Below are 21,895 nucleotides of genomic sequence, written 5' to 3' on the forward strand. Positions count from 1 at the left end.
ATGTCTGAGAAAGACTCTCCTCCTAGAAGAGAGGGGAGTGGTTGTGGGCGGGAGCCGAGCTCCGCCTCCAGCAGGGGGCGTTGCCCCCTGTCTCCCACTCACCTGGCTGGCGCCCGCGCCCATCAACAGGCACCCAACAAGTTCAACATATTTTGATATTTAGATTTTGGGGCAGGAGAATGAAATCTGTCACATTAGGTATTCAGAGGCCAAACAGGTGACATAACATTGATTAGTACAGTTTAAAATCCTCTCCCCCTATCTTTCTGCTTCTTTGATTAGGAATGGACATGCACTCCTGGCATTCATGTTCTCAAGGCAGGAAGGAAAGCTTAACCGTCAGCAAACAATGGAGCTTGGGCATCACATTCTGAAAGCACATATATTCAAGGTAAAACCTATAATTTATTTTGCCTTCTGGTATGTGTTCAGTTTGTCTCTTTTTGTTATATCTTTGTGCCATAATATCATTATGTCCTCTTGTTTTTCTCCCCATCCAGAAACTTTAGAAAATGGAAAGTTAAACTTTGCTTTGGAAAACGTTCACAATGTGCATAAATGTTATTTTCACAGCAGTTATTAATATCTTGTTTTAAAGCTTTTTAAGTAACCCAGAACTAATCTCCTGTCACATGACACTGTATTTAGAGTTTAATACCTAGCCACTCACAAAATGTTCATTGCCCAGTAGGTAGAACTATGTATGGAGGAAGGCTGCACACTTTCCTAGTATTTTTGAGCTGCTGCAGGAAGTTTGTAAGGGACATTTCAAATCTTGGGCAGATGTAAATACACAGCTAAAGTATTTCTATGCAAGCAAAGGTCTGAGGATTTTAATTTTCAAAGAAAAAAGCTATCACAATTTTCAGTGTGCAAATAGTAATATTATTTTGAAAATCTGTTCGCTTCCTCTTTTTTCATCTCTATTTGTTGTATCTTCTAGGGGCTCAGCAAAAAGACTGGAATTTCTTCCAGCCACCTTCAAGCCTTGTGGATTGGCTATAGCACTGATGGTTTGTCAGCAGCTCTTGCATCCTTGAGAAATCTTTATACACCCAATGTAAAGGTAAGAAAACGAAGTATCAGCTATACTTCACTTTTTTCACTGTGGTAGTTCTAAACTTAAGAGAAAGCAGTTCCACACTGTTACAGGCTGTAGGCAAGTGGGGTTTTATATGCTGGCATCAGGAACTAACTTTCCTCTAAGGACAACAGCATGTCAGTTCCAGAACAAGGAAGAAAGGAAAAGCAGGTGGCTTGACAGTGGCAAGAATGTGTTCAAACGGGGAAACGCTCACTTTCTTTGAATCTGTGTTCTTTCTCTGCTTTTGAAAACTTGTCCAATCAAGATTAGCCAAAAGTGCTTTATAGCCATTGAATGTAAGGACTGAAAAACTAGCCAATAGTATTCATAAGAAGAAGAGTTTGGATTTGATATCCTGCTTTATCACTACCCGAAGAAATCTCAAAGCGATTTATAAAGCTCATGTCAATTCATGGTGCTGTTAAACTGACCAAAGTTAAAGTCCCCAAACTTTGAAAATTCAACAGTCAGTCTCTGCCACTGTCTCTAAGAAAATCCCAAAACATTGGTTAAGGGTGATTTAAAGAGGACTGTTGGTATCAGCAAGGGGAGATGCAAATGATTAGTTTTTAAGTCTCTCTTTAATGTGTGAATAGCCACATGTATTCTCTGTAGAGAGCAAGTATTCATAATTTAGAATGGAGCAAACAGGTTTTTCTATGTAAATTAAGAAACAATCTAACAACATCCATACAATCTTGTTACATAATGGAGATGCAAACTGATCCTGTTTCAGTCTCTAAACAAGAAGGTGAATTATATTTCCTTTCTTTTAAATCCCTGTAGGTGAGTCGTCTGCTGATTTTGGGTGGTGCAAATGTAAACTACAGGACAGAAGTTCTCAACAACGCTCCAATATTGTGTGTTCAATCTCATCTTGATCATGAAGAAGTGGTCCTCCTTCTGCTTGAATTTGGTGCCACCATTGATGGTGCGTCTGAGAATGGGATGACCCCACTTTGCTGTGCAGCAGCTGCAGGCCACATGCATATAGTTTCACTACTCTGCAAGAAAGGAGCAAAGGTAAGCTTGACAACAGACTCAGTATGGAGCATTTGTGTGCTATAGAGCGGTACAGAGGGATCCAAATAAAGGCTATCTCCTTTCTCTGTGAGGATGCAGCTCAGACACTGAAGCATGTCCTGCATCAGTTAAACATGAAATTTCCTTGTGCCCTATGCTTTAATACTCTAGAACACAGAACTAAAATACCTTACCTAGGTTTAGTTAAAAAACAAACCAACCAGAATCTGCTTTGATTTTAGGTAATACATAGTTATGCAGAATCACACTAAGTATCACCAATTATATATAGTAATCTGCCAATTTGGTACTTTGTAAAAAGCATGTGCAATGAGCCTGCTTATCATGAATGATATTCTTTTTCTCTCCCTGCACTTCCCCTTTTAGATCAATCACTTGGATAAAAAGGGACAGTGTGCTTTGGTTCATAGTGCCCTAAGGGGCCATTCTGATATTCTTGAATATCTGCTGAACATGGATTGGAGCACTTACCAGCAGCAGAATTCACTGACAAAGCGACAGGCACTTCAGCAGGCTCTGACAGCATCTTCAAGCATGGGACATTGTCAGGTAGCTTGCTCCACCTCTCTTCTCGAAAGTGTTTAGAATAATTCAATGGTTTCTACACTGCTATTCCTCAGGGGATATTAAAAAGGTCTACATTTTAAGTGATGGCCTTTTAAACTGTGTGGTGGTGGTGATAATGCTTTTATTTGTTATTATAGTGTGTATTTTTGTGTTTTTATATTGTAAACCGCCCTGTCAGATGAAGGGCAATATAGAAATAGAAAGTCTGTCAGGCTATTACAAGCCCATTTAACATGAGGCAAGTATATGAATAAAGATCAAATTTCACTGCCACCAGGCAGTACTTTTCAAACAAATGAGACATCATGTATTTTTCCCAAAGAGCTGGGAATAGCTGTATCATGCCACTCAGGAAAATGTCACTTTTATTGGGAAATCAGACAAAATAGCTACCCCCTTACACTATAATACACAAATTATGTGGCACTTGCCATATACTTTCCAACAGTGCTGGAGTGCGCTGGAGAGCGCTGGAGTTCAGTACCAACACCTCAGAGGTGGGTGCCATTGCGGGCTGGCACTCACACTCCCCACTTATAGCCTTCACATACTTCTGAGAAGCCCAAAATGAACATTTCAAGTCAAAACGGAAGTGTGTGCAAGTCTACACTTTTCTCCGATCTGGCCGTGATACAGGGTGGGGCCAGTTCATAATTCCTTTTCTTCAATCCATCTTTCATGTAGTGGCAACGGGCTTTAAGCTTTCCTCTACCGTTGCACGTGCGCACGTTTGAGTGAGGGCCCTTCTGAGCTGCCCATGCCATCCGCCTGAATCTTAAGAGAACGAGGGAGGCGGGGGCACATTTATTTGACCTGCACCAGAACCAGTGGCGACCCCCAAACCAGCTGGGGAGACAGCTTGCTGTAGTTTTTAGCACCTCTGCAGGCGGTGATCACGGCTGTTGTCAAACCGGCATCTGTTCAGGGCTGCATCAAGTCACCCAGCGAATTAACTGTAACAATTTCATTATGAGTTCCGGCACCATTTTTTCTTGAAAAAAACAGCGCTTCCCAATCTCTCTTTCCTTTGTTGCTACTAAAAAGATTACTTGTAAGGGGTTAGGAGTTGAATGGTCCCAACTTGCTTGGTGGTGTTTTGCGCTCCATGTACTTGAGACAAGATGATACTGTAAGCTTTAGCATACTCTGTACTCGTGCCAAGTGCAGCTCTGTTTAAGATGAAAAATGCTAGTAGGATTTCTGTCTCCACAATGTGGCTATAAAGGATTATATGGCCATAATAGAATACAAGAAGATTGTTTATTCCTTGAAACCACATTTGTACTGTTTTCCATCTGCCTCACAAGACTGCAGCAGCTCTCTTAATGTATTTATTGTTTATGCAATTAATCCTGGCATGCAAACATTAGCCTCCATTATGTTTTACTGCCATTTTTGAAGCGGTTTCGGGGAGGGGGGGAGAGAGTTAAATTCTGCACTGTATGAAGGCAGATTGGGATTCCTGTATAAATGGAATATTCCCCCCTTTTTACAATCCAACATTTTAAACATTGCCTCTGTTTTTCTTCATAGAAATGGAGTATGGAAGAAGTATGCATTCATGTTCCTCAGCTTCAGTTGAAACATTAGAAATGTTTACTGGGCGTAGTTAAAGAAACAATTCTGAGAAGATTCATATGAATTGCCTTGCTTTGTTTGCTTGTACTTTCCTTGATTTACCCAACCACATTTGGGTCTTGTAATGGCTTGTTAAAATAATTTGCGACAAAAAAAATGAAACTGACAGAAACACATTCTTACTCATTTCATCTCTTGTCTTGAGTGAGACAGAAAATTAATTTGTATCCAAAATAGTCTAGTAGTATTGATGCATTCAGAAGATGTGCAAATATACAAGCATTTAGTTATAGTTTGCCATTCCATGGGACCTGGATATTTCCTTGTTAGATCATTGAAGAGAAACTGACTTGTACATAACAAAGTGTCTCTCCTATGCCAACTTGTGCTGTTACCTTAAATGCATACAGTTTGACATACCATAAATTTCTTAGCTGAAACGTACTGTGTTTACGAATGTATTGTGCACCACCAACAGAGTGCTAAGGTAAATCAAGTCCATAATTATGTAATTGTTTGTTCTTCCTTGATGGGTTTCTTTTTTAAAATGGTAGCTGATTGATATTTTCCTCCTCTTTGTAGGTGATTCATTTTCTGATGCAGATTGAAAAGGAGCCTAAAATTGACATCAATGAAACAGACACACTGTGGGGAGAAACAGGTATGTGTGTATGAGAGAGAGAACTTTTGGTACTCATCAGAAGGGGGTTTCTCAGGGGACACAAGGACACCACCAAGTGGGGTATCTTTATGCTCCTCTTTCTTGGAGGCAGAAATAAAGCCATTTTCGGAGGCTTCTGTGTTATCCCTCCCCTTCTGTGACAGTTTACCCTTCTGGCCAAAGCATACAAGAGGTTACAATGAGCTGCATTGGGAAGAGGAGGGAGAAGTGACAAGCAAAGACGACCCTTTGTGCAACATTAGATGCCACCCTTTGTCTCTGATGCATTAATACAGAGTAGACTCCTTTGCATTTTCTCCTTTTGTTGCGCTCTTGCCTTATTCTATCTCTGCACCCGTCTACATTCTCTGGTTGTTCTTGTTGGCATATTCCTGTTTCCCCCTCTTGTACTTATAATGCTAGTAGTCCCCTTGTTCTGTGGATTGTTCATGCCTAGCTACACATTTGAGCTGCCATTTCCTTCTGGCAGTTTGGACAGAACGCTTTCCCTCCCAACAGTGGCATTTTGAGTGCAGAGATTGCTAGCTGAGGGTTGCACTGAGATCACAATGCCTATAGTTAAGCAGAGCTGCTTAGGATGAATTGTCACGTTGTCAAAAATGGTCTACAAGTCCTGAAAATTTGATAAATTCAGATTTGTGCCTTGCAATCTGGGGACAGATTTTTCAGAAGGCAGCTCTCTGTTTCCCCTCCCCCTTTACATTTTTAATCATAGACCAGGATTGGAAAGGGACTGCCATTTAGTGGTGCAGCAGATGCTTTGCATGCAAAAACATTCCATATTCAATCCCCGGGGAAGACTCCTTTCTGAAAACCAGAGAGTCCCTGTCAGTCAGTGCAGACAATATGGAGCTAGGAGTCCGTAGAAGGAAGTTTTCTATATTCCTAAACTGTGTGTTTTGGATTTACAGAAATCCTTCACACAGATGTCAATGCACAAAAGACAAAGTGCCTATGGCACAGAATCACATTAGAAGTATCACCTTGTACACAGCAAAATGTATTGGCCACCTTACATTGTTACACATTTCCAACCGTTGTTTGCCCCGTTTTCCAAAATTTCTCTTCCCCAGTTGGCACTTTCCTCAACATCTTTGACAATAGACCGAAGATCTGCCAAAGATCATATTAGTTTTCCTATAGGGTAGTAGGCCGGCCTCATATTTTCCATGTTCCATTAGTAGTTTTGCTGTTCATTTAGTGTTTCCCCCCTTTGCTTTTAAAAGTTAGAAGCGGGGGCAAGCTATTGTTGGGTACATTAGACATATCAGAGATGGGCCTTTTCGGAATGGTCAGCATTCCTTAACATAGCTTTCCTGAGGATCTTGTTTGTTTAAGCCCACTGCAGGCTATTCTTCAGTCCTGCTTATTTCCGAATATGGTATACTTGAGACACACTGGCTTTTTGTATCTTAAGTGACCCCAGGAGCTGTGGGTGATAGTGAGATAAGGCACAGGGGTGTTTTTTGTTTTTATAACACAGCTATAACCTTCATGTTATATTCCCAGCAGTTATAAAAAATCTGTTTAAAAACAAAAACAAAACTGTCAGCTTGTTTGGGTCTAGATGCTCAACCTAATCCTTAAATTAATAGTGCTACCTTGTGTGTCAGTTGCCATTAAACAAAAATCTTATTTCCTGTGGATCAGCAGATGACTGCCTTTGCTGCCAGGGTTACAGTGAAACGAAGAGATTAGAATTGTAGAATCATAGAATTGTAGAGTTGGAAATGACCCCAAGGGCCATCTAGTTCAACACCCTGCAGTGCAAAAATCTAAACTAAAGCATCCATGACGGATTGTAACCTACATTATTTTTTTAACAGTTGTGAGAGTAGAGAAGAAATTCTCAACCATTGCTGTAACTAGCATTACAGGTTGCAGTTAGGGGGATTTTTGCATATTGCAGACTTTCCCAGGGATTGGGAACCTCAGGCCCAGGGGTCAGATGTAGTCTTCTGGGACTCTCCTCCTGGCTCTTGAGACTCCCAGTGACCCTGCTTCGTGCTCTCAAGGGTTTGTCTGGCTGGAATGCATCCTTGAACTGATCTTGCTTCTTGTTTGCCTAGGTGGATAATAGAGAGGGAGTGGTTGGGTTGGTGTATGCACAAAGTAGGCTACTGCACAAGGGTAAAATTTGCATTCATTGCTCTGGCATGTGGCCCTGGGCGGTGGCAAAAAAAGGATGCTCGATGGTCCTTTGGTCTGATTCAAGAGAGCTATTCTTACATTCTTAAAAGGACGTCTTGCCATTCTTGAGCTGTAGGAAAATTTTGAGTATCCAGTACCATGTCATTTTAATGAATGTTAGTATCTGGGAATACAAAGGGGGGGGGGGTTGTACAAGAGGAAACATTTATTGGTTGTTGGACTAACTGCTGATAACTCTCGGGAGGAATGCATAGAATGCTTTTAGCTTAATGTCTTCTCTCAAACTTGTTTTCTCTTTAAATCTGATAAACTAAAACCTTTTATTTCTTTTTAGCTTTGACTGCTGCTGCTGGGAGAGGAAAGCTGGAAGCATGTGAACTATTACTTCAACATGGTGCTCTAGTAATGAGAACTAATAGGAGAGGGATCCCTCCCCTTTTTTGTGCTGTGCGTCAGGGACATTGGCAGGTGGGATGAAACTTTATGATTAAAATGGCCAGTTTCAGCTTAATTTGTTAAATGAAGGACACTTCTCTAACCTGCAGGCCTCCAGATGTTGTGGGATTCCAAATCCCGTAAGACCCAGACAGCATGGCTGATAGGGATAATAGGAACTGTAGTCCCAATGACATCTAAAAGACCACATGTTCGCCATCTCTGCTTTAGATGGCAATAGACTTTTTTGAACTGTTTTGAAAAAGCTATTAATCCCTAGGGCATTTGATTATGAAAACAGTGGCCCAGTGAGGAGTCTTGTTGATCAAATAAAGATACGGTACTGACTTGAGTGCTGCTCTGTTAAAGCCACATAGATGAATCTAAAGAACAAAGAAGCTATGTGTTTTATGCTCCACAAGCATTCTCCTGCAGTTATTGACACTTGGGTATGGAGTATGGTCGAAGTATGAGTTGCTCTTGTAAGGATCAGGTTGCATATTGCCATTATTTATTCTAAGGTTGTGATTTTACAGTACTGTGATGGGAACATACTCACTTTTTTCAGATTGCAAAACTTCTGCTGGAAAAGGGAACTGATATAAATTTAAGTGACAAGCAAGGCAGGACACCACTCATGGTAGCTTCTTGTGAAGGACATCTGAGCACTGTTGAATTTCTCATCTCCAAAGGTAACGAACACACTGTTCAAGAATTTTTTCTTTTAACTTGCCCTATTCACTTTTCATGCCTTTTAAGATAGATAAGCGAGCCTGACAGCTCAACATTGAAAGTGTCTTGCTGCAAGTTTTATGAGTTAATGCTGAAATTACATCATCTCAATAGTATTGAAGAGAAAGTTCAATAATTTTTCACTGTGTTTAATTTTTGGCTTAACGTGGGGTATATTTTAAGTCTCCCCCTTCAAAATAACGTATTTTTGGTTTTGTTTTAGGTGCAGACATTTCATTGCTGGACAAGGAGGGCCTGACAGCATTGAGTTGGGCTTGCCTCAAAGGACACAAGAGTGTGGTCCAGTATTTGGTTGAGAAAGATGCCACAATAGACCAGACGGACAAGAATGGAAGAACCCCCTTGGATTTAGCAGCTTTCTATGGAGACTCAGATATTGTAAGTCAAGTCAAATACTGGGCTTGCTATAAGCTTTCACATTCTGAAACTAAGCCAGAGCACTGAGATCTTGCCAACTAGAATGCTAATTAAGCAAACTAGCTCCCCTTTTCATGCACTTGAGAGCGTCACTAGAGATGATTCACCAAGAAAAAACTACTTTTTTAATGTAAGAGATACGTAATGCTGGGTACCTGTTCTTCTTCACTGTGTAGAAAGAGTCAGGGGGGATCCTTTTGATTCTAAATAGTTTATATTAAACAAACATATCCAATGCTTTGTCAAAGTATAAAATCTTTCACCATGGATTTTTTTTTTTTTAATTTATCAAAATCTAGCATAGATGCATATGGCTTTTTCTACTGCCTTACTTTCTTGTTAAATGACTCTTAACTGTGAGTGCCAGCACAAAATGGCTGCTCAGGGCAGGAGAGGATGGGGGGGGGGGAGAGGATGTTGCTCAGTATCACTGAGTACTGTCACAAAAAACACTGCTTAGTGTTAATAAATTATATTAGTCTGCTATGACTCGAACAAGATTTGTGAGATGTAAAGGGATGTTTCAGAACTGATAAGTATTAATATATTTTGAAATGTAAGAAATCTTTGGTTTAAGAGTTAAAAGCTCTTATAAATGGATTCTGTCTCAAAGTAGAACAGGATCCATCAGTTGGGCTTACCTTGCACCTTATATAAGCAATAATTTATACCACTTACAACTTAATGAATAGATTCCCAACGGCCTGCATTTAAATTGCACTAGAATGTCACTTGTTGGGATAATTAAAATCATAATGTGAAAAATGCTAAACATGTGAGACCCATACTAATGAAATGTTGAATTATCACACCAAGAACCTGTTTCCCACTATATAGTCCCAGCATTGCGACTTAAAAAAACCAAAAAGCTTTTAACATAGGAACAGTCTTCATCCGGCACCTGAAGTTGTACGGTATTAACACTAGGCTATTTTTGGCAGCAAGTGTGTTGCACAGCTGGAATGCTAATGCTCTATATGCGAAAACCAAACCTTGAATCTGGCTTGATGGCAAAGGAATTATCAGTGCATATCTTTAAGAGCTGGAAGTATGTGGCCTTTTGATGTCCAAACTAAAACCTAAGTGGTTGCATTTTGCACTAACTGCAAAAATCTAAGTGGGAAGTTATTAAAGCTTGGATCTCTGCAACAAGACTATTTCTATTTAGGAATGGCCACAGCTGGAAATGGGCACTCTGCCACACACAGCACAACTGCCAAGGGGCCAAGCAGGAGCTCCCCCCTCTATTCTGAAAGATTCCTTTATAGGTTAACTGTACTAGATTTCCCAGATTTCAGAAACTAACTTGAGCTGTATGAATTTACCGGTATGTATATCTTTGAAGGTGGTGTTTTCTTAATGTTTTTATTTCAAGAGCAGCACTAAAAGCCTTTAAACATTGATGGTATACGAATGGACATAATCCATTAGGAACGTCTGCATCAGCTGGAATAAGAGCAGTTCAAAGGTGTATTATTGCAGTAGAGCTTGCGCAAGAGAAGTTCCTGGTGTGTTGCAGCCACTGCCACAAACACATTTTTTATTTTTAAATGTAATTTCTCTGTGTTTGATCATTTATAGGTGCAGTATTTGGTAGAGAAGGGTGCAGTGATTGAACATGTTGACAATAGTGGGATGCGCCCATTGGACAGAGCAATTGGATGTCGAAATACATCAGTGGTGGTCACACTGCTTCGAAAAGGAGCCAAATTAGGTTAGTGGAAAATAACTTGTACTGGCCAAATAGAATGAAGAAAACAATTGCTGACCCATTGTATCCTAATAATATATAAATTCATTTTATAGTGCTAATAAAAATGCCCATCTAAAAACATTGACATTTTCCAGCAAAACTGGTTTTTATTTAAAATTGTAGTAATTTAAGCTTACTTAGAGATGTTGAAATATTAATAGCCATAGTGTAGACAGAATATTTTTCTTTTGCACTTGTTTATAGCTCACCTTTCAATATACAAATCCTTCCACGTTATTAAAAAACAAACAATATGTATTTATTTATTTTCTAAATTTTATGCACTACTTGATTATTAAAAAAACCTAACAGTGGTTTATAAAAATAATACAATAAAATGATCAGTAAAATAGTTAAAAGCAACTATTTAAAACATTTTAAAAAATTAAAATCTTCAATAAACTAAAAACACAAATCAACCTTCTACATATCTGGGTAGGCTTGTCTAAACAAAAATATTTCTAGCAGGCACCATAAAGAGTATAGTGAAGGTACCTGCCTGGCATCAATAGGCAGGGAGTTCCAAAGTGTAGGTGCTGCCACAATAAATGCTGATTTATATTTAAGTGACACTATTACAGAAGAGAAATTCAGTCCAAATCATTAACTATCTGGTTGTTCACAGCTAAATTTCATTTGAAGAGTCCAGTATAACATTAAATGTTAACCCTTCTAATTCCAGGAAATGCAGCATGGGCCATGGCTACTTCGAAACCTGATATTTTGATTATCCTACTACAAAAGCTAATTGAAGAAGGAAACATGATGTACAAAGTAAGTGGCAGATACCAGTGGTTCAGGTGCCAAACTACTCTTGCAGTACAGTTCCATGCATGCTTACTTAAATGTAGGGATGGTAATTACTCCTATGTAAGTGTGCTTATGATTGTAATCTTGGGCAAATGATAATTTGTATTTGTAAATCATCCTGAATGTAGGAGAAGGCAGGGTATAAAGAAAGAAAACAAACTTTCATGTGTAAGTAGTACAGAGTTGCTTACTGTAATGGTTGTTCAAGTACAGTGGTACCTCGGGTTACATACGCTTCAGGTTACATACGCTTCAGGTCACAGACTCTGCTAACCCAGAAATAATACCTCGGGTTAAGAACTTTGCTTCAGGATGAAAACAGAAATCGCACAGCAGCAGGAGGCCCCATTAGCTAAAGTGGTACTTCAGGTTAAGAACAGTTTCAGGTTAAGAACGGACCTCCAGAACAAATTAAGTACTTAACCTGAGGTACCACTGTAGTGGTGTCTGCAGTGATACATCTGCAGTTGTTCAGGTGCACACTACAGAACATAATGTTCTAGACTATAATAATAAGAAAGGGAAACTGTATGCTATCCCTGACCCTTCCTCTCAGGTTTAGCTCTTGTTACCAGTTCCTGTCCATACACACATGAACCCCCTAACTTGCTCAATGTCTATAAAGCTACTGATTTGTGGAGCTTCACTGGGAACAATTATGCACTGAGTTCTGTAGCAGAAGTGGAAATTCCTGTGTGAACAGGGCAACTTTGTTGGATCCAACTCTTGGAACTCAGTGGGACTTACTTCTGAGTAGAGACATTAAATAACTAAACTTCCACAGTTCCTTTAAATTTTATTCCAAGTAGTTTCTGACATTATCTTACTGGGAAGTTGCACATTAGGGGATTGTATATTACTGCTATTTAACAGTAATGTGCAAGACAAGACACTGTCTAAACTGTAAAGAAATAAACCTGCGGCATGAGCTAAATTTCATGAAAAGTCCAGAACACTATGTTAGTGTCTTCTGCAATAATACATTTACCTATATCCCTCATGGTCCATAAGAAACTGTTATGCATTGTATATGCTATGGCAGCAGGGGCAGGTCCTATTGGCAAAAGAAGAGCCGGATCTAACATAGGGAAATTGCTGAATAAAATGTTGCTCTTCTTTTTTAAAAAAACCATGAAATCCAACATTCAAATTTGTTATCTTCTCACCAGCGGCATCTGTTAACAAGTCAGTTTATTTTTCATTTGAAAGCAACATTTAAGAATCAAATTGTCACACTTCTTTGCTCTTCACCCTGCAGAAAGGGAAGATGAAAGAGGCAGCACAGCGGTACCAGTATGCCTTACGGAAGTTTCCTCGAGAGAGTTTTGGAGAAGAAATGAAAGCTTTCAGTGAGCTCAGAGTTTCCTTATATCTAAACCTCTCAAGGTGCCGCAGAAAAACAAATGTAAGTTCTTTTGTCCAAGTTTTAATGCATTGTGACTGACTACACGGAGACTGTAGGAAAAATTGATGATACCAATTTTAGGTGAATAGATCTGCTAAAGAGTGCTTGTGTAGCTTTTCAGTCAGTGTGTGCTATCATGACAACTTTTTAAAAAAGTGATGTGAATAAGCAATATTAATACTACACATCATCAAAACATGTCAGCAGTACAAATTTCAAGAGCAGTTAGCAGAAATTTGATTAGGATGATACCATGAGGACTCTTGCCCAGTACAAAAGTGAAATGGCCAGGCAGTTCCTCTGCACTGTAATGTTTCATTGCAGTAATTTTTAATTGAAACTGTTTTATGGTTATTCCGGCAGGATTTTGGCATGGCAGAGGAGTTTGCTACCAAGGCACTTGATCTCAAACCCACATCCTATGAAGCGTATTATGCTAGAGCAAGAGCCAAGAGGAACAGCAGGTACCAACAGTTGCTATGCAGCAACAGTTTATTTCATAGTAATATTCTCTTTATTATATTTGCATAATCAATATGTTTATATTTACGGTAATGGAAACCGCAGTCTTGTGGGATACCAGGAAAGGGTTTGCAGTTGTAGGACAAATATTGATATTTATTAAATTATTATCTCTGTTGGGGGGAGGGGTAACTTCACGATTACCTAAACACTAATTTTGGAGAGAATGGGGGGCAGGAATAGGATAATTTTGTACAAGGTGGTGTTTTTTGGTAAAAATGCCACAAACAAGTATCATTCCACAAGAGCAGAACAGGGAACAATTACTGTGACCAGCACTTTGTCTATGGTGTTCAGCTTAAATTCACTTCCTTCCCCTCGCCATCAGATTGCTTGCAAGTGTGCTAAAAAAGAGGAAAGGGAGCAGTCGTGCTATCACGTTTAGTTCTGCTAAAAACAGTTTTTGCATTTTTGTCATCTATACTACTTTCTCCCAAAGGTAATCTTTTATAGAAAAAAAAATTGTGTTTGGTTCCTCCCCAACTTCTTAGGCAATTTCATGCAGCCCTTGGTGACTTGCGAGAAGCCATAAAGTTGTGCCCTGGAAACCAAGAAATAAAGAGGCTTCTAGCTCGAGTTGAAGAGGAGTGCAAACAACTCCAGAGAACACAGCAACAAAAGCAGCAGTGTCCTCTGCCAGCCCAACCGAGCAATGACTCTGACAATGAGGGGGAAGCTCTTGTTCAGGATCACTTCAGTCTGGAAGAGATAGAAGAGGAGGAACTTTTGCATGAAGACGAGCCTGGTACGTCTGGGCAGAGGCTGCCACTTTCCCAGGCTAATACATCAAGCAGCAGAAACTCTCAGGAAGGCAGCCAGCAGAAATTTAGACCCATATCCCCTCCAAACAGAGCAGGCAGTAAATTCCTGAGAGAGCCTGGCTTAACTATGCAGCCCACAAAACAAGCACAGATAGTAAAAACCAACCAGCACCTGAATTCCGTCCAGTCTGTGGCAAGAACTGGATCTAGTCAGTCCAGCACAAAGACTCAGCCTCTTCAATATCTTCCTCCAAGCCCTGTGACCTCCAGGCACCTCACAAATCCAAGCTACAATAAAAGCCAGCATTTGGATGGGACAAGTACACTATCAGGAAATAGCACCACGGGCAATAACAGCTCAGCAGTATTCAGTGAAAGACCAACAGTAGTCCAGGTTCCCTACTTGCAGCATAGTGATAAAGGATTGCCTCATTCCTTCATGAGTAAGTCCAAAACGCATGAGAGGCTAGCTGTCCACACTCCTGCAAACATCGAAAACATAGGTCCATTACAATCTCAAGGAACTGGTGAGTTGAGGCAGCAAAACCCTATCTGTCCTGGTCTGCTTTCTGTTAGCATGGTAGCTTCCAGCTCAACAAGCAGCCTGTCCTCAAGCAGCAGCTTCTGCGAGAGTATAAAAGGGCAAAGTCCAGATATTCGGCTCAAGGAAAGCAAAGGTAGTCAATGTCAGAGTGGAACAGCAGAACATAGGCCTCGGAATACTCCCTTCATGGGTATCACGGATAAAACTGTGCGGTTCCAGCAGCAGCAGCAGCAGCAGCAGCAGATGAACCTATCAAATCGCAGTTGGCATGGCCAAGCTGCAGAAGGGTTCCTGAAAAGTGCTGGAACGACACTTACTTTGAGCTGTGAGCAGTTCTCTGCCAAACATGCAGGCAACTATGGCAATCCTGCAGCTTGCTCTTCAGTACCAGGAGAGAGTATCCAGAACGGAACTCAGCCTAAAGAACTAGAGGAACTACAGTGCCAAGCATCTGCCTGCTCACAAGATAGCAGGATAGGTAAGCCTGTGGCTCATTTGTACCAGGAAGTTCTCTCTAAACAGCACACTCAGCTTAATAAAGACATTCATTTGAGTCATGTGACTTCTACAAAGCCAAAGCGATCTTTCGTAGAATCTAATGTCTGAATAATGCTAGCCATTTTATTACAAACTAATAATAGTGATGAACCATCTCCCTGGTTGTTAAAGTTAGTGCATAGTAGCATATAAGTTACTGATATTAATCACTAATATTTTACAGGGTGCATAACAGAAACCAGATCATCCAGCCACTTCTTTAACGCTAAGACTGTCCACAGCATGCCTGGGACTATTAATCAAGAGATGAGTGGCCACCATAGAGTTAAGAAGCTATTTGTTTATGTAGGAGGATATGTTTTTTCTAAGAGAGGATTTAAACAGGCTTGCCTGCTTAACTAGACTGGTCAGTAAATCAAGCTGAGTCCTTTTGAGAAAGGCAAATACAATTATTTTGTACAGCCATGTATATCTCTTACTGCTTGAAATGAATTAATTCCTGCAAGGTGGTGGGATCCACAGAACATCCAAATCTGTCCATGAATGTTCTTTATCAGGAAGATTTAGTAGTAGTATTCCAGTTTCATAAGGATTCAGGTGTAAACCTATCACCTCTGTGCAAATCATTCAGCAGCCAATGTGCAACTGAGGTTGACTTTCATTACTGCAATTTAGGAGGTAAATTACAGGATATTTTGCATGAATTTTGTCCAACATCCTGGTTATTGCACTGAGTATATAATTATGACATGTTAACAACATATAACAGCACTTTACATAGTTTATTCAAACACCTTTTGAGGTGCTATGTCAGTACAAGATGGAGGATTAAGAGGAATACAAGCTTTGCTAACGTTTTTACAGAACACTCAACAAATGTCTGAGGAGTATAGCATGTGCATTTACTTTATAGGAACGACATCTAATACTTTCCTCAGTGTTTCACAGTGGAAAAGCTTTCTTTTCAATTTCAAGGATGTTTTCAAGATGGGTAGTTTGTAAGGACATTCCTGTGAGGTTGGAATTATACAAGCTTGGAGTATTCTGTTGCCCTTTAACAGTGATTTCCATGTGTACAGTATGTAGGTACATTATAACAGCATTCTTGTGTGATTTTTTAAAAAACTCGCAATTTAAAAAATGAATTGTTATTCTCTACTCTAGCTTATTTATTGTTTATCTTGGTATTTGTACAATCTTATTTTATTCTCTTGTTCTGTAGATCTATTTTTTGCACAGCTACTGTATTTTCCCATATGAAATAAAAGACTATTAATATAATTTCTGGTTGGGTATATACATACCCTTTCACTGATCTCCAGCTGTTGTGCCAGTCAGTCATCACTAATGCAACTTTAATAAGGTAGGAAACCACCTGGCCCTCCAAATGTTCCATCATCCACAGTCAGCATGGCTAACGGTCAAGGATCATGGGAGTTGGAGTACAACAGCATCTGAAGACCTATAGTACACCCTTATTCTATGGGTACCTCTCTGCACCAAAGGTAGATGATAAAAAGTTATTGACATGTCCAAATACTACTGTCAACAGTGCTGGCTCTCCAGAAGTCCTCACTGAGGTAGCTGCTGCATACACATGGCTGCATCTTCAAGCCCCTTGGAGTATTTATGAACATCAGAATTGTAGAAAATAGCACTGAAGATAATGTGCTTATTTAATTAGCCTTAGTTTGTGAAGTTTGCCATTTAGTTCTTGGACCATGCTTCACTGAATATAATAGTCAACTGCTAATTTAGAAAGCATGATGTCAATGTTGGCTCCTAGCCAAAATGATCCTGCCATTCACTGCTGACTAGTACCCATGCCACATCTAATCAGGGCATGCAAACTCTTCAGCCTTTTCATCCTTTATACTAAGCCCTACAGTGCTCAGTATACTTAGCTGCATGCTCCAAAATTAAACTTTTGTTGACAAAGTTCTTTACATATTTTTAAATGATATAGACAAGAGCCTATGAAAGGTCATTTTAAAAAATGATTTCTTCCAATAATTCTCATTAGGCCCCAAAATGAAATACTTAATTGTTGCAGCTGCATAATTTCTAAATTATATTTATTATTGAACATAATCCAGCATATGCTTGGCTCTCCTACCGAAATTAATGGGACACACAATGCTGTGGATTTGGATGTCCCACATGCATGTCATTAACTATCAATGGAAGTTACTAGATAACTATATAAAATTTCAACTTTAACTTGATTGTGCTTAACATGATTTATGCTTGCACCTATAAGTTATGTTTTTTATGTTAGGTAGCAATTTGAATTCTGATCAGATTAAATCAAGGGGCTGAATTTATACAGAGGTACAGTGAGAGGCCACGGCACAAAGATGTTTGCTGTTGTATTCACCTACCTTCAACTTCATTCCCACTTATTTGAAAGAACAATCATACTGTTTAGGGAGACTGCTTTTCATTATATTTTGGCTGAGTTTCCAACCAGCGATTGATAGCCATTTTCAAAGTTCTGTTTGGGGTAAGTATAAGTCTCTGAAGAGGGAGATTTGTCATGGGACTGGAATGCCTTTTTTCATTGATCCACTTTTCCATTGCTTCCTTCTCATAGGAATAGCCATCTGAAAAGAGAATTACAAACTTTACTGGAAAAGGGTATATGCATGCATGCCCTACAAAAAGCCAACAAAAAAACCTTAAAGACATTCTAAAAAATTGTCTTGGCAGAATACAAAGTTAAAAGGCCGATATATAATTGAGCTGGGCAAGGTTGGTGCCCAAAACCTTGGAGAGCTACTGCCAGTTGCAGAAGACTGGATAAAATCCTTTTTCCCTTTTCAGCACAAGGGCTGCATTACAATTTGGCTCACCATTCAGGGACTGCATGCCTGCAGTGGCCAGGGCCAACCCTCACATGCATCCAGACTCTTGCCTCTCCTCATGCAGGAATTAAGCTTGAAAAAAGTTCTGATGCTTTTTTAAAAAAGTGTAAGTACCAGAAGGGTGATCTTTGTGGGCAAGGTGGTAGTGCATATGGAGGGAAGCTGCAATCCTCACATAGCAATTAGGCTTTCAGTGGAAGGCTTTCTTCCAAGTCAATTGCTGCACAGGAAGGGGGTTTAGTAGCAGTATTGGAGAACATAAGGAAGGCAAGAGATGATCTTCCCCCAGCTACAACCCCCAGCAACAGGCCTTACAAAGCTTCCATTCACACCCACAGAGGTTTTGAAAAATCAAATCTTAATTACTGCAGGGAAAGAGCTAACAGGGAAGCCCTGCAGGCTAATAATTCTCCACCTCTGCAGTAGAGTATCCTGGGGTAGTTGGAGCCCGTGGTTGTTACTGTATGAACATTGGAAGCTATTTCGTGCAGTGAAAATGACACTTGGGTCTATCTGCTTGAACATACAGTAAATGAGATTGGCAATATTCTACCCTCCAGATCCAGATTGTTGTACACCAGGGATGTCCAGCTTCAAAGATACAGATAGGTAGCCGTGTTGGTCTGCCATAGTCAAAACAAAATAAAAAATTCCTTCCAGTTACACCTTAAAGACCAACTAAGTTAGTTCTTAGTATGAGCTTTCGTGTGCATGCACACTTCTTCCCCCTTCTTCCCCTTCTTCTTTCTTCAGAAGTGTGCATGCACACGAAAGCTCATACCAAGAACTAACTTAGTTGGTCTTTAAGGTGCTACTGGAAGGAATTTTTTATTTTGTTTCAGCTTCAAAGAGACTGTGATCTACCACCATTATAAAAACACTGGCAGTGATCTACCCATTGGATTGACCAAAGTTTTTTGGGGTGTGTGTGTGGGGGGGGTGATCAAACTGGATCACACAATCGACCAAGAACAGCATCAGACAGCATGACCAATCACCAGGGATGATGGAAGCTGTAGTTCCCAGCATTGGGAGGGAACAATGGCTTTTGTAAACAATGTAAGCATGAATACAGAACTCCCTCACCGTATTTCCAACAATAGGCAGAGGCACACTTGAAATTACCACAGCATGTACATTCAATATGGCACTGGAGCTCTTTGCAACTCTGATGTTTTTTGCAAATACTTCTCCAAGTCACAATTCTTGTAAAGTGGACCCCACTCCTTATTCTTGCCCCCTTTCTATTGTCTCAACTACAGTGGTACCTCGGGTTACAGACGCTTCAAGTTACAGACTCCGCTAACCCAGAAATAGTACCTCAGGTTAAGAACTTGTGTGGCGGTGGCAGCAGCAGCGGGAGGCCCCATTAGCTAAAGAACAGTTTCAGGTTAAGAACGGACCTCCAGAACGAATTAAGTTCTTAATCTGAGGTACCACTGTATAGGTAAAATTTAGATTTTTCTTTTCATTTTGCATATGAGACACTATACTGCAAAGAGATATGAATGCTATTTTATAAGATCAATAACTAGATACATTTACACCCATAGTTTATGTTGCCTGAACCATGATTGCAATTGCACTCCTCATAGGGGTTACAATTAAAATAAAAAGATAAGACTGAACCACTGTTTTCTGTTGGTAGAGAAAAACATTCTCCCACCATCCTTCTCCAAACATTTGCTGAATGAAAGCTGGGATTCTATGCACATCTATTATATTACTTATTTTAATATGAGCTTTAAAATTGGTTTCCCAAAGTTCATCACAAAGCTGTCAAAAGAATCATCAGAGCTGCTATGCAAGGTCCCTTGTGCCCATTGCCTTTCATGTATAAAACAGAAGCACCGAAACAGTGACGTGACTAGGCAGTAAATTGCCATTGACAATCTGCATTTTAATAGCCCTCATTCAATACTGATGCTTTAAAAAAAAAAAAATGCATTGCCATTTTATTGTAAAAGCCATTGTTTACTTCTGCTTAAGTCGCATACACTTTCCCCAGAAGCATGAACATAGTTTTATTTGGACATTCGCTGAGCACTCATAAAAAAATGTGTGTTGGTTGCCTTTACCTCTTCCTTTTTGAAATAAGAGGAAGAAATGAATCACAATATTTGCATTTAGCACTTTCCAGCATAAGATTGATATCAAAGTGAGAAAAAGTAAGAGGCACTAAAATATTAATCAAACATTTACTGTAATATCTAATGCATTTTGTGACAGTGAGTACTTCCCATTGTGCGAGAAACGAAAGGTGACAACGGGGAAAGCAGGCGTGTATGGAAGAGTTCACATCTATGCTTTCAAACAGTAGCAGCCTGCTTCACTTCTATACCTTTATTTCCCACAACTACTTTTTTTTGGGGGGGGGAGGGCAACAAAACTATTGCCACTGTTCTTCTTTGCTTTGTTTGTAGCTGAGAGCAAAGTGATAATTCATAAAACATTGCAAGATACCATGAAATATACTGCTCTGAAGCACTTACAGTAGCTAATTTTGCTCCCCAGAAGTAGCTACGACCTGAAGCGTCTGTAACTTGAGGTACCACTGTATATTACTAACAACCTCTTTCAGCCATCGAGATCTAAAGGTAAAGGTACCCCTGCCCGTACGGGCCAGTCGTGTCCGACTCTAGGGTTGTGCGCTCATCTCACTTAAGAGGCCGGGAGCCAGCGCTGTCCGCAGACACTTCCGGGTCACGTGGCCAGCGTGACGAAGCTGCTCTGGCGAGCCGGCACCAGCGCAGCACACGGAAACGCCGTTTACCTTCCCGCTATAAAGCAGTACCTATTTATTTACTTGCACTTAGGGGTGCTTTCGAACTGCTAGGTGGGCAGGAGCTGGGACCGAAGACGGGAGTTCACCCCGCCACGGGGATTCAAACCGCTGACCATACGATCGGCAAGCCCTAGGCACTGAGGTTTTACCCACAGCGCCACCCGCGTCCCGCATATAGAGATCTACCAGTGATCAAATCGCAACCTTACAGCAGCACAAGAATAATCAAGCATATGCACTCACTATAGTGCAATTCTCTATAGGTCGACTCAGAAGCAAGTCCAATTGGGTTCAGTAACACTCCAAAGCAAGTGGATATGGGAATGCAGCTGAAGTTTTTGAACTAGACTTTGTAACAGAAGAGTAAATGTCTTATTTTCTGTCCCATTATTCCCAAATATCATTATATGATGGCCATTCAAATAAGAGCAATTGCGTTCTGTAGGGACTTGTACTGGCACTTAGAAAATTTGAGCACACTATTCCTTTTTTTCAATTTCACATGCAGCTCTACAATTGTTTTGTTACTATAAACTTCACAGCAATGAATTCTCTGAAACATTTTAAGATACGCCTTGTTGCATATCATCATAAATGTTTAGATGCAAAACTAAAACCCAGCCTCTGGATAACTCATTGGGGCTGCCATTTTGTCTGGAAAGTACATGGCAAAAATAGACAAAATGGCAGTGTCCCTGTGACATGTCTGTATCCAGCAAGCTGTTGACCATCTGAACAACTCCACTAGACTGTGTAGATAAAATGGCATTCTTGGGCACAGGGACTATGCAAAGCCATAAAGAGCCTGCATGCAAGACTTTGCTGTATTTACCAGAGGAAAGGTTTCCCTTGGTGTTTGGGGCAATGCTATAAAAATATTGAGCACTAAAAGTTTCCTGAGTAGTTTTATATAATAAAGATAAATTATTAATACCTGAGGCTTTTTATCTGAACTGAAATAATAAAAACATATAAATCACTTTCATCACACCTACCTGCAGCAATGACTGGCTCTCTCATAAGCTCCCTTGTTATGGGACATAGGAATTCATCAGGGATACCCAAACAGGCAGTTTTCATTTCAGTTCTCAGCTCCTCAATGTTACGCAATACTTTACTGCGAAGACCTAGCGATTCTGGAAAGGAATTCACAATAATGGCCACTTCAGAGACTTCTTGGTGCCACAATCAAACTTGAAAATGCTTATCTTATGCATATATTGCATAAAGCAGTGGTTCCCA

General features: G+C 40.1%; 2 protein-coding genes and 1 long non-coding RNA gene across 12 annotated transcripts in view; 2 read left to right on the forward strand and 1 right to left on the reverse strand.

The window, feature by feature from the left end:
• Positions 1-16,285, forward strand: part of TANC1 (tetratricopeptide repeat, ankyrin repeat and coiled-coil containing 1) — a 137,025-nt gene extending 120,740 nt beyond the window's left edge. For all 3 annotated transcript variants that reach the window (XM_079975738.1, XM_079975737.1, XM_079975739.1), the window contains 13 exons: positions 283-391; positions 944-1,066; positions 1,871-2,107; positions 2,495-2,677; positions 4,856-4,934; positions 7,441-7,574; positions 8,110-8,233; positions 8,497-8,672; positions 10,293-10,425; positions 11,147-11,238; positions 12,533-12,679; positions 13,043-13,143; positions 13,693-16,285. In XM_079975738.1, coding sequence (XP_079831864.1) covers positions 283-391; positions 944-1,066; positions 1,871-2,107; positions 2,495-2,677; positions 4,856-4,934; positions 7,441-7,574; positions 8,110-8,233; positions 8,497-8,672; positions 10,293-10,425; positions 11,147-11,238; positions 12,533-12,679; positions 13,043-13,143; positions 13,693-15,112 — 3,058 coding nt within the window. In that variant the 3' untranslated portion in view covers positions 15,113-16,285. The remainder of the gene's footprint in view (positions 1-282; positions 392-943; positions 1,067-1,870; positions 2,108-2,494; positions 2,678-4,855; positions 4,935-7,440; positions 7,575-8,109; positions 8,234-8,496; positions 8,673-10,292; positions 10,426-11,146; positions 11,239-12,532; positions 12,680-13,042; positions 13,144-13,692) is intronic.
• Positions 1,955-21,895, reverse strand: part of WDSUB1 (WD repeat, sterile alpha motif and U-box domain containing 1) — a 44,235-nt gene continuing 24,294 nt past the window's right edge. For 5 of the 8 annotated variants that reach the window (XM_079980254.1, XM_079980249.1, XM_079980248.1 and 2 more), the window contains 2 exons: positions 21,649-21,789; positions 15,768-17,607 (listed from right to left, as the gene is read on the reverse strand). In XM_079980254.1, the coding sequence (XP_079836380.1) occupies positions 17,429-17,607; positions 21,649-21,789 (320 nt within the window). In that variant the 3' untranslated portion in view covers positions 15,768-17,428. Of the gene's footprint in view, positions 2,089-4,803; positions 4,919-6,765; positions 7,021-15,767; positions 17,608-21,648; positions 21,790-21,895 lie in introns of those variants that run through there. The other 3 variants (XM_079980253.1, XM_079980250.1, XM_079980252.1) reach the window with 3 other exon arrangements.
• On the forward strand, positions 11,250-12,392 carry LOC307220736. Its single transcript, XR_013841066.1, has 2 exons — positions 11,250-11,456; positions 11,531-12,392. It is a non-coding gene; the product is annotated as an uncharacterized lncRNA (long non-coding RNA).

The sequence above is a fragment of the Podarcis cretensis genome (genome assembly GCF_951804945.1).
Source record: "Podarcis cretensis genome assembly, chromosome: 1".
In the NCBI taxonomy this organism is placed as follows: Eukaryota; Metazoa; Chordata; class Lepidosauria; order Squamata; family Lacertidae; genus Podarcis; species Podarcis cretensis.